At 44.2% G+C, this 12,363-nt stretch overlaps 1 protein-coding gene across 1 annotated transcript in view; it reads right to left on the bottom strand.

Moving 5' to 3' along the window:
• SLC26A4 (solute carrier family 26 member 4) overlaps positions 1-11,483 on the bottom strand; it is a 29,804-nt gene extending 18,321 nt beyond the window's left edge. The window contains exons 1-11 of the mRNA XM_054988595.1: positions 11,329-11,483; positions 11,053-11,192; positions 9,654-9,764; positions 8,385-8,569; positions 6,631-6,795; positions 4,758-4,910; positions 4,587-4,669; positions 2,709-2,856; positions 1,802-1,915; positions 1,486-1,563; positions 451-546 (exon numbers count right to left, since the gene is read on the bottom strand). Of these exons, the coding sequence (XP_054844570.1) occupies positions 451-546; positions 1,486-1,563; positions 1,802-1,915; positions 2,709-2,856; positions 4,587-4,669; positions 4,758-4,910; positions 6,631-6,795; positions 8,385-8,569; positions 9,654-9,764; positions 11,053-11,192; positions 11,329-11,483 (1,428 nt within the window). The remainder of the gene's footprint in view (positions 1-450; positions 547-1,485; positions 1,564-1,801; positions 1,916-2,708; positions 2,857-4,586; positions 4,670-4,757; positions 4,911-6,630; positions 6,796-8,384; positions 8,570-9,653; positions 9,765-11,052; positions 11,193-11,328) is intronic.
• Between the last annotated feature and the right edge of the window lie 880 nt (positions 11,484-12,363).

Raw genomic sequence — 12,363 nt, 5'->3', positions numbered from 1 at the left:
AGGGTGAACTCTATGGCATTTCTCTCAGAAATATACTCTCAGGCTGCACACAGGTTACAATCTTTGCCCAGATTGAATCTTTTCTCTCCACTCAGTAACCAAAAACTGCAGTTTGCTCCGCCCACTCTCAGCCATCAACCAATCATATCACTCACTCATACGTCTCTTTCACTCCCATTCTTCATCTGTACCTCACCAAGCATTTAAAGACACACACACACTTAAAATCATTACAGGATTTACTATTTTGCAACTACAGACTAACACTCCTAACTCCTCCTCCACCTTCGTTTTCTTGCATTATTTTCCAATTCCGTAATCCTAGACCTACTGCATTGTTTATTAAAGGTCTTTGCTGTTTTATTTATTTTTATATTTTGTAATCCACCTTGTAATCTGCTTTATAGACCAAGCACACTTATTTTAGAAACAAAACATTAAAGGACTTACAGCATCTGCTTTGCTCTGCCTCCACAAACGGGGGACATCTAACACCTGCATGAACATCCCCTTCAAGTTGGCAATGACAACTGCTGCTAACACAGACTGCAAAGGAGAAAAGAATAATTAACTAGGGCCGTTTTCACACTGCTTACCAGCCACAGAACATCGCACCAAGCTCCTGGAATGACAGCATCTTCCTGGTGCGATTTCACGCAAGAACCGTTCTTGCGCGAAATCGCACCAGGAAGACGCTGTCGTTCCGGGAGCTTGGCGTAATGTTCCGTGGCTGGTAAGCAGTGTGAAAACGGCCTATGTTACTCTAGGGAGACACCAGCAGCGTACGCATTCATGAGAGTTGTGTATCTCAAGACTGAGAATTCTTTCCTGGTGAGACTCAGTCAAGTGTTGAAGATCTTTTCTATCACTTTGAGATTCCTGACACAAATTTAGAGCCAATTCTGATTTCTGGTTTGTTTTATTCAGTTCTATTCTTATTTCTGATAAATGAGTTGCTAGAGGTTTTATCAGTTTGGCCATTTGATTCAATAATCTTTGTTCCAAATACTGCAACTGGGGATCAAGAGTAATTTCTGAGGGAGTTACCTGCACCTCAGCGATCTCTGTTCTCTCAGCCGCCATTTTATGTTGTTCATCACTGTTGTTCCTCACCAGCTTGGAGTCTCTCGTGTCAGAAAAACAGCGCTCTAAGTCTTTAACAATTTTAGACTGTAACTTCTTTTTCTCAGAGGCTTGTTTTATCAGAGTAAGATTTTTTTGAGTTCAGGAGTATTTATTTTACAGGGGATTGAGGGTTAAGGAGGACAGAGCTCTCCTAAAATGCTTCAATTCCCATGGGAATCGAAGCCACGCCCCCCATGAGAGTTGTGTATATACGTGCGCTTGCGTGGGGAAAAAAAGAGATGTTGGAGGAAAGGGCGAGGGAGCTTTTTCACTATTGGGGTCAGAACTCAAATTTAATTGGAAGATATGAAGCTGCGAAGCTGCAAATGCGTAACAATAAGAAGTCCAATCATAAAATACCTTTTGTAACGGTTCAAGCAGCTTGCCCAAGGCAACAATAGCAATCAGTACAATCCCAGCAGAGATTATGCCAGCAACCTGAAAAGGAGATGGTTTAGACAATCAGATTTCCTACTCGGTATATCCGTGTACAGTCATAATGCATAGCTCCAAGACAAGAGCCTCTCCTCCTTTTAGGACAGAAAAGTAGGAAACTGGCATCAAGGAAAGCAATGAGTTTATAAATGCAACCTATCAATGTCATGAATAGGGGAATTTCACGGTACTACAGGGATTAGAATGATCTTTAACGGTAATTCGCAACGGAGGAAATTACCTGGGTTTTTCCACCAGTGCTTTCCTGGACTGCTGTGCGCGAGAGAGCTGTCGTAGCAACGAAGCATGAAAAAGCTCCTGAAAAAACATTGCTGACCCCAAAGGCAATAAACTCCTGTAAGATGAGATACTGGTGTAAACAAAAATTTCATTTTTGTAAAAAAAAAAATACAACTTATCTATATTACAAGTAATTATCATTTCCTTGGGGAATTTCTATAAAATAAAAAATTCTGCGGAGCACAAAGACAACCCCACCCCCCCCAGTGAATCAGCCTCAATTCTTGCTGCATGGTGTGTTTGAGCTTAAGTACAGTTTCTCTTAACAAGGTGACTGCTGTGCTGTGCACAGTGGTTAAGTGGTTGGGCAGTGAATCAGCACTCTAATGGTTCGAATCCCACTACTGCCAGGAGCTCAGTAGGTGGCCTTGGGGAAGCCACTCCTTGCAGCCCCAGCTCCCCAGCTGGATCTTGTTCTAGGATCTTGTTCACTGCTCTGGTTGAGGCACTAATCTGTCTAGAAGAGTGGTATATAAGCATAATAATAATTATTATTATTTTATGGACCTGCTCAGGGAAAAAGGCAGGATATAAATTCTTTAAATAAGTAAATAAATAAATAAAAATTATAGAGGAGAAGAAGGGAACTGGACAAAAGACTGCCATTTTCAGCAGTGGTGCTGGGTGTGTGTGTGTTGTTATTTCTAGTTCTGCCCTGAGCCACCTCTGTAAAGTTGTTTATTATTAGCACATCATTGCATGAAGTTTATTCTTCTCAATATGTCATCCAAGTAACTTCAAATACAAAAATGTCTGCTATGCATAGATAAATGAATAACACGTTTTCCTCCATAGATAAATTAGTAATATTTAGCTTTATTTCAAAGAGGCTCTTTGGTTCCACATACCTGGTTTCCGTCAATAGCGTAGTCGTATTTGGTTGCGTACACTTTGCCGACAGAGACAGCTATTGCATATGCAACGATAGCAATGGAAAAGGCAGAGGCCATCATATCGCCGAACATGTTGACAGCCGGAGGTTCAGGAGGCAAGAATCTACAAATGTTAAACAAGCATCTCTACTGATGTGTGTGTCTGTGATCTACAAATACTACGTAGATAATCAGAACACACTTTTTGTTCGGCTTAACTTTTTAAATTAAAGCATTTCTGCACTTTGCGAGAGAAAAAAACTTGGGAGAAAATCAGTCTCATCGAGCCCCTCTATGCGCTGCTTTAACTACACTCTGTAAAATGCTTCATTGCAGGAGGAAGCATTCGGTCTTCTGCTTCCAGGTGAAAACCATGCAACACAATCACATTGGGCAGGGGGTTGGACTAGAAGGTCCGTATGGCCCCTTCCAACTCTGTGATTCCGTAACATGAAAAGGACATGCTTGAGAAACAGTTTGCTCTAAAGCCCTCTTCAGATGTTTACAATTTGGTAATCCAAGAGAGCCATAAGAGAGATTGCACTGCGCGTGATCCTCTTGATATGCACACTCACCATTTTGTGAATATATTTTGTGAATATTTTCCTGCTTCGGTACATGCGACCAGAAACACAGATTTTTTTATTGTATGTGTTTGCACATACCAACACTGGAAAATATTGCCCTGTTGATGCAAAACAACAAGCTCATATTTCAGGAGGATCAAGGCTAGCAATTGGAGCACCAAAACTGAAATGTTTTAACAGGATTTAAATGAATAGAGAAGAAAGTGGAATAGTACCCGACTGCTCCCACTCTCCACAATGATGTGCACATATTTAGAATTCTACATGCCTATACTCAATAACACATGACCTTTGCCCTCTGTCCCTAAAATGGAAAATCCTTCCCTCTCTTTCTCTCTCCTATTCCCTCTGACAGTCTATATTTTACAAACACACATAAGGAAATAACATATCAACCAATATATATCTTCTATGTGTCTACCATGTAGAAGGTGTACACTGTTTTTAAATATGGGATTCAGTTTGCTGTATGTATTCTGCCAACTGCAGTAAAATAAGCACTACTTGATTTTCATAAATAATTGCATATACGTGTTTCCAGGGCCGGCGCACCTATTGAGGCCAGGTAGGAGGTAGCCTCAGGCGTGGGGTGCCGGAGGGAGCGCCAGAGAATATGCGGGGGGTGGGAGCGCGTGCCACAAAGCTGCAGCCTCCTATCCCACCCACTTAGTGCCGCCGTTGCCTCCAGCACACTCCCCCAGCCAGGCACAGCTGCCGCGGGCAGGCATCTGCGGCAGCGCAGGCAACCAAGTGGGAGAGCTCGGAGGCCACCCGCGCACCGTCAGAGCCGCCCGCCGCAGTGATTGGGCCGCCAGCGGCGCACGCACTCCCATAATGACATCATGTGTGACGTCATCACGCAGGCCGGTGCGTGCACGCTTGCACACGCGCGGGGGAGGTGCCTGGCCAGCCGGGCGTGAGCGCCAAAAACCCTTGCGCTGCCCCTGCATGTTTCGCAACACCCAGGGCTTTTTTCCAGCAGGAACACGGTGGAACGGCATTCCGGCACCTCTTGAAAATGTTCACATGGCCGGTGGCCATTTTCACCGAGGGCAATTTAAACTTTAAAAAACACCCCCCCTTGTTCCAGCTGACCCAAAGTGACGTCATTGTGCGGTCCTGAGTTCCACCACCTCTTTTCCCAGAAAAAAAGCCCTGACAACACCCATATATTAAAATGTTATGTGTTCAGTGGCCGTATTATTGCCATTAATTGCTAGTAATAGTAAAACATTAGTGTGTATTGAACAACATTTGCTGTACTTACCCACTAGGAATACTTTTGACAATGCCTGCATTGTATTTTTTCTCCAGGTCAACACCATATGAAATCCCAGCTGCTACAATAGTCTGAAATCAAAGGAAGTAACTGTCTGAATGTAGAAAAGCAGTACGGTTCCATTGCCCAATCAACCTCTTGTATTTGTTCTTTGCTCACCACGATCACTTCTATAGGAATGGGAACACGTATCTTGTGTCTGAACCGATCGTTTATTTCCTTGACTACCATACATATAACAATGGTCAACAAGCCAGCAATGAGATCGGCAATGTTGGTGGTTCCAATGTTTTCAAATATTTCAATAAGGGTCTAGGGAGGAAAACAGAGAGAATGTAAAATAATTTTGTTCAAAAGAGAAAATGACACTATGGTCCAAAAAATTGTAACACCTTCAGACAAAGTCAAAAGGTCTATCAGTTTAGGAGCCTACCGCTGCAGTCCTACACACAAAATTTGAAATTAAGTTCATTCAGAACTTTTTTTCTAGGAAAAGAGGTGGTGGAACTCAGTGGTGGAACTCAGGATCGCACAATGACATCACTTTGGGTCAGCTGGAACAAGGGGGGAGTTTTTAAAAGTTTAAATCGCCCTTGGTGAAAATAGTCACATGGCCAGTGGCCCCACCCCCTGATCTCCAGACAGAGGGGAGTTTAGATTGCCCTCCGTGCCAGTGGCGCAGACGGCAATCTAAGCTCCTCTCTGTCTGGAGATCAGGCAGCGGGGCCACCAGCTATGTGACCATTTTCAAGAGGTGCCGGGCGGGGAGGAAAATAGAAATATAATGAAATAAATAAATAAATTTTGAGAGTCAGACTCTCAAAAGCTTACAATCTGAAAATCTTGTTGGTCTCTAAGGTGCCAATGGACTCAAATTTACTGTTGTGCTCATGGGTCATTTCGTAGAAAAAGAGCTGGAGGAACTCATTAGCATGGTTCATTAGCATAACTGATTTGCATATGCCACACCCCCTGACATCACCTATCCTGGCTGTTTTGGACCCAGTCCTGGCCATTCAGGGCTGAAATTGGGCCCAAAATGGCAAAAAGGGGCTGAAAATGGCCGAAAAGAGGCCCAAAAGAGTGATCCACCACCGGTCAGAGGCCCGATCCAGGCCATTTCGGCCCAAATCCAGGCTGAAACGAGCCCAAAATGGCTGAGATTCAGGTGGGTGGGGCAACCTGACATGTGACCTCTTTGGGGAACTGCTGGAACTGCGTTCCTGCGCGTTTCCCCTCGACATAGCCCTGGTTGTGCTTTTCTTTTCTTTTCTTTGAGAATTCACAGCTGTTTGTGTTCGGTAAGCCCTATTAAATTCAATGAACTCAGGGCTTTTTTTCAGCTGGAACGTGGTGGAATGGAGTTCCAGCACCTCTTGAAAATGGTCACATGGCTGGTGGCCCCGCCCCCTGATCTCCAGACAGAGGGGAGTTTAGATTGCCTTCCGTGCCAGGTGATGTCAGGGGGTGTGGCATATGCAAATCAGCCCTTCCTGCCCCTCAAATGGCCACCTTGGCACCAGCATGCTGCAGCCATTTGAGGGGCAGGAAGGGCCGGAGGTGGCGCCTGCAGCCTTCCCCACCACCCCGCAGGCTCGGGCAGCAGTGGCAGAGGAGCTGGCTGGCTCCAGGCCGCGCTGCCTTGTGCTGCCACTGCCCAGCTGATAACCCTCCTGCCACCAGGTAAGTGGGTGGGGTTGGAGGGGTCTCCCCAGGGTTGGGTGGGGGTAGAGGGGTCTCCCCAGGGGTGTGTGAGGTTGAGGGGTTGCCTCAGGGAGGGTGGTGGTGGTGGTGGGAGTTCTCCCCTCCCTCGCTTCAGTATGCTCCAAATCTTCACGGAGCATACCGAAGCGATTCCCGAAACCTGAAGCGGGAATACCAAAGCGGGTAAATCCGAAGCGGGAATACCAAATCTCCCCACCCATGCACAGCCTTTGTCCCTCCCATTCTAGTCTCACTGTCTGACCACAACTCCCCACAGGTTGTAACAATACACCACGGAAGGGAGGCCTTTTTAGTAAGACACACTTACGTAGATTATGGAAAGAACTCCATTATAGTTTTGAGTTGAAACATTTAAGACGATTTTCAGCTGTGAAACAAACACTTGAAAGGCAGCTGCCGTTGTAAAACCTCCAACTAGTGGATCAGCCAAGTATCTCACAATGAAACCAATCTGAAGAGCTCCAAGCACTAGCTGGGAAATAAATGAAAACAACACAAGATTAATTTCTCAACAGTTAAAAAATGTAGGAAGTAATTATTACATTCATTTTAAAAAATCAGGTCTTAAAATCCTTAGTGCAGGCCAATGAAAAAGTAAATGCTATTATTCCTTTAGAGCCAATTTACTGTACCATCTCAGAGTCTCTCTACACAAAATGCCTCGGTGCGTGTTCGTCAAATGCAGGGAGATGCATGTTACCCAGGAAACACAGTTTAAAAAGGCAGAGCCAGCAGAGATCGCTCCTCAGAGGGTTTGTTAATTTCATCTTCGCCTCCCTGAAGGCTCTGTCAATCTCACCCCTCCCGTCTAAAACTGTGTGGGATCACAACCAGAGGGCAGCGAGGAATGGAAATAGGCTGGAGTTGGAGAGGCTATAATGGGCTGAAATTTCCCTTCTGGTATCTCACAGCCCCTTCACACAGCTCCAGGGTATAGCAAAGCCTTTGCCCTGCCGCCGGCTCCATCTGTTTAAATTACCCCTCCTGGCTACCATTGCATCTCCTGACACATGTTCTTCACATGTCAGAAGTCTTGTGTAGAGAAACTCACAGAATCAAGCCTTTCTAAGTCAGTTTAAGTCAACGGGCTCTGCTTAGGGTGGCATTGTTAGACATTCAGCAAAATCAAGTGGGAGAAAAACATGTTTTTAATGCTCTCCCGAGGAATTAAAAAAAAAAACTCTATACAGAGAAAATTAGCATGTGAGGAAGAAGGGTTCAGCCTACCCACCTCTCTGATATACCATTTTGCTCTATGAGTGACCAGTTTTTGATTCAAGGGACAATACATATGCAAGCTTTCAAACCTGAAGTGCTACAGTCCATAAGAAATCTTATCACTTGCGTCTGTTGAAGGTTTTAGCTGGCCCTACACATTTTGTAAAATAACAATTAAAAAATCCATGACTCTTCCCTACTGTACTTTAGTGTTTTCACAAACACTTCTCTTAAATAGGGAAACAAGTTATATTTAGGAAGATGGGCTTGCCACAAGTTGTACAGATCTTTTAAAAGGGCCCCGTCTTTTTAACATGGATTTTTAATCAACCTGCTAACAAAAAAAAGAAAGAAAAGAACATTTCCCCCTGTAACTGACAGACCTTCCCACATTTGCATTAATCCTAGGAAAAGTTAAAGGCAGTAGAAAACGAAGAAAACCCAAAGTGAGATGGCTGGACTCTTTCCTTTTCTTTCTTTTTTTGTTACTGTTCCTTCGACCCAGTGGTCTCGAACAGCCATTGAGAGTTTATGTTTAGGCAATTAATAAAAGCTACCCACATAATGTTAAAGTTTATGCAGTCTCTTTAAGAGGTTTCCACATTTCTACAATGGCAGCCAAAAAACCTAGCAACCCTATATGTAACCCATCCAGTTTACAAGATCTGAACAAGTCTGTTAATGATAGGACGTTTTGGAGGTCTTTCATTCATAGGGTTGCCATAAGTTGGAAGCAACTTGACAGTACATAACACAAACACACAAGCTGATTTATATTTTTTCAGTTCTATAATAAAGTAGGAAAGCAACCTATTTTGAGACCATTTTTGCCCATTTTATTACCTGCATAATGCCAACCAGGAACGTGATGGTGCTGGCAATTATCACTCTCTGTGCATCTCTAGCATCGATGTCTATAACTGTTTTGTTCAGCCCTGTTATATTACTGCTGACCACGCGGAAGTTTTCATCAGGAGCCATGCTCAGAACAACTGAACCAACCATCAAACTGACCACAGGAAAAGGGCCTGTTCAGAAGAAACACACATTTTATACATAGATATCATACTCAATGTTCAAAAGCAGTTAACAATAAAGTGGTGACATAAATATTAAAATCACACCATGAAAACAATAAATGCAACACTAAAATCCAAAGAAAGAATCAAAAACAACCTTTCTCTAGTTAAATTCAAAGGGACCACATCAGCAATTAAGTTCTGTATTGCCATAGTTAACCTTCTATAGCTTGCTTTACTTATCATAAAGTGTTGTCCTAATAAAATGGTGTATTTTATGCGTTCTTTTTATACCAATCTGTAAAGATTGTGTCACTTGAAAAGCAACACCGTGCCCTTGCTGTGCTGGCAAACCACTAACATCCCTATCAGGCTGGCATAAAACTCCCAGTGCTCACGTATGGGTGCCATCCTAAGCAGAATTACACCCTTCTAAACCCATTGACGTCAATGGACTAATAGTCCACTGTAATTCTGCTTAGGAGTTACTGGTATTCAGTATCATACATCCCACTGGTCAATGTAAGTTCAACAGGGCTTACGCTCTTGTTTCTTATGTTTCTTACCTGGATTCCATTGTTAGGATCTCACATATGATTCCCACAAGCAGAAGGGGGCAATTTTTGCCAATTTTCTCCCCTCGCTGTAGACATCCAATTCCTAAGATATTCTTGGGGGTCCCCAGTTCCCTAGGGCCAGCATTTCACAGAGCATTTTGGGAAGGCAAGGGGACAGACTCATGATTCACGTATGTGGATCCCTTCTGTGGGGCAATCCAGTTTGTACAGCCATAACAATATACTCCAGTAGACAGTTGGAGCTAGGAGTACTCTGCTTATAAGTCCGGGCCTGAGTTAATTCATTGACCGAGGAGAGGGCCAGAAGTCATGTAACTAACTGCTGAATTCTAGCATTAGCCAGGGAAGAGAACACAGGTATGAAACATATGACTAAAACTGATCCCTCTGCATAGAGAATTCAGGTACTATATGCCGACATAAAAGCCATTAGGTTTCAAAGATACTTGACATTTAAAATAAATATTAACATCTTGAAATAAGGCTGATGTTAAAAATGGGAAGAATACAGTTACCAACTGAGATGTGTCTTGACGTTCCCAAAAAGAAGTATGTCAGGATGGGGAAAAAAGCAGAGTAGAGGCCATATCCAACAGGGACGGCAGCCAGCAATGCATAAGCCAAGCCTGAAATAGCGAAGAATTTCTCATTTTGTAATGGGTTCATTTACGTCTATATCCAGCTGCCCTTAATGTTTGGCATGCAGCTGTCTTTCTACATAGAGACAAAATCTTCATTTATTTGTTCCGTGTCTGAGATTTTAAGCTGCCTAGAGGAACAAAACTGAGCTATAATTCCATCTGGACGTAGATGACAATTTTGTAAGCAGTCAAACATTCAACCTGATCCTAATCATGCTTACTCATTGGTTCAAATGGAATTTGTGCTTTAGAGCTGCAGGCTTAAACCTGGAAAAAAACTAATCTAATAAATCTGGGCAACATTCTAGTGCCACAGATTCAGCCAGGCTAACCTTCCCCTAAACCTTTGGATGCATTTTGGTTGAACATTATAGATGATGGTGTGCAAAATGCAGCTAAGGGTGATGCTAAAAGGAATAGTTTCAGGTGGGTAGTTGTGTTGGTCTGTAGTAGCAGAGCAAGGCAAAGGTCCAGTAGCACCTTAAAGACTAACTAGATTTCCAGGGTATGAGCTTTGGAAAGTCGGAGCTCCCTCGCACTGACTCTCAAAAGCTCACACCATGGGAATCTAGTTGGTCTCTAAGGTGCTACTGGATCTGAGTCTTGCTAAAAGGAATGACAGAGAAATGGCTATATTGATATATTGTTTCCTTCCGAATGACTATAGGGATCTATTGATCTTCCAAAGGACCACTGGAAGGTTTACAACACAGGGGGGAAGAGGGTTGCCAGCTCCTGGTTGGGAAATTCCTGGAGATTTGGGGGTGGAGCCTGGAGAGGGCCGGGTTTGAGGAGGGGAGGGACTTCAGCGGGCTATAATGACATAGAGTCCACCTTCCAAGGCAGCCATTTTCTCAGGGGTTAAGAGCGTGGGACTCTAATCTGGAGAGCCGGGTTTGACTCCCCACTCCTCCACTTGAAGACAGCTGGATGACCTTGGGCTAGTCACGGCTCTCTGGAGCTCTCTCAGCCCCACCCACCTCACAGGTGATTGTTGTCATGAGGATAATAATGACATACTTTGTAAACCGCTCTGACTGGGCATTAAGTTGTCCTGAAGGGCGCTATATAAATCGAATGTTGTTGTTGTTGTTGTTATATCTCTATCACCTGGAGATCGGTTATAATTCTGGGAGATCTCCAGCCATCAGCTGGAGGCTGGCAACCCTAACGATTGCTCACAAGGGGCTGCAGTCACAACAGCCCCGGCAGAGTCTTTTTTTTTATTGCTTTCATAACAACAATGCACTAAAAAAAGATCCAAGCCTCTTACCTTGCAAAGTAGCCACAAGTCCCGTGCTGATACCAGAAATGATATCACTGAGAAGCCACTCCTTAAGCCTGTACTTAGGCAGCCACTCCAGAATGGGGAAGAAGGTCTTGGTTATCTGAAGGGCTCGTCTTTTGGAACAGCTGCCAAGGGACAAAACAGTACATTGCTAGAGACGGACCCCGTGAATGTTTCTGCTCCTCTCCACCTCATCAAGGATTCTTTCAATCCCCAAACGCCACCTTCCCCCTTCCCCACGGGAAGCATCATGTCTGTCACCTGCAAGCTTTCTGTGCTCGCTCCCGGAGAGTAGTGGACGGCCCCGGAATGCTCTCATTATCCTCTTGGAAGCTGGGTTCGTTGTAAATGGGGCGGGCGACCACATAACGTCTGAGATCAGGGAGGGCTCCATCGGTCCTGCCACCGGCTGCCATGCCCCCACCTACAGGGGAAACAAAATGAAAAAAGGGCAGCATTTGCAAAGCACAAAAGTGTTCACAAGGCAGCGAGCCATCACATATATGGTGCCCTCTGAGCTTAGCTGAATTCAGATTAATTCAGCTGATGGATGTACAGCCCAGCACTAGTCTTGTCGAAGGCTTTCACGGCCAGAGAATGATGGTTGTTGTGGGTTTTCCGGGCTGTATAGCCGTGGTCTTGGCGTTGTAGCTCCTGATGTTTCGCCAGCAGCTGTGACTGGCATCTTCAGAGGTGTAGCACCAAAAGACAGAGATCTCTCAGTGTCAAAAGACAGAGATCTCTCAGTGACACTGACAGATCTCTGCCTTTTGGTGCTACACCTCTGAACATGTCAGTCACAGCTGCTGGCGAAACGTCAGGAGCTACAACGCCAAGACCACGGCTATACAGCCTGGAAAATCCACAACAACCACAGCACTAGTCTCTTCCTCTATCTTGGCTGCAGGGGATGGTCAGCTACAGCCCCTTCTTCCCCTCCAGGAACCCCAAATTCAATCCTTCCTCTCTCCCTACAGGAGTTAATTAGGAAAACCTGGGACTCCCTACCCATTACAGATGTGTACTTTTTATGATGAAGATTTAATTTCATTCACTATTATCCACATTCCATGGCTCCTGCTGGTTGTTTTTGCCATTCCTTCTATATAAAAAGTCTGTCTAATGAAGAACTACTAAATGGCATCTGAAGTGGGCTGTTGTCCTGCAAATCTTATGGTGGAATTAAAAATCATTATTAGTATTTGAAGTGCTACTCTACTCCAGAAAGCCAGTGGCAGTTTAAAGACTGCATTCCAGGAATTTCTTTTTCTTTTATTTGCTTATTTAAAATACTTA

Source organism: Eublepharis macularius, chromosome 9 (assembly GCF_028583425.1).
Source record: "Eublepharis macularius isolate TG4126 chromosome 9, MPM_Emac_v1.0, whole genome shotgun sequence".
NCBI classification, from domain to species: Eukaryota; Metazoa; Chordata; class Lepidosauria; order Squamata; family Eublepharidae; genus Eublepharis; species Eublepharis macularius.
Note: the sequence above shows the minus strand (reverse complement) of the source record. Positions and strands in the feature narration are given on the sequence as shown.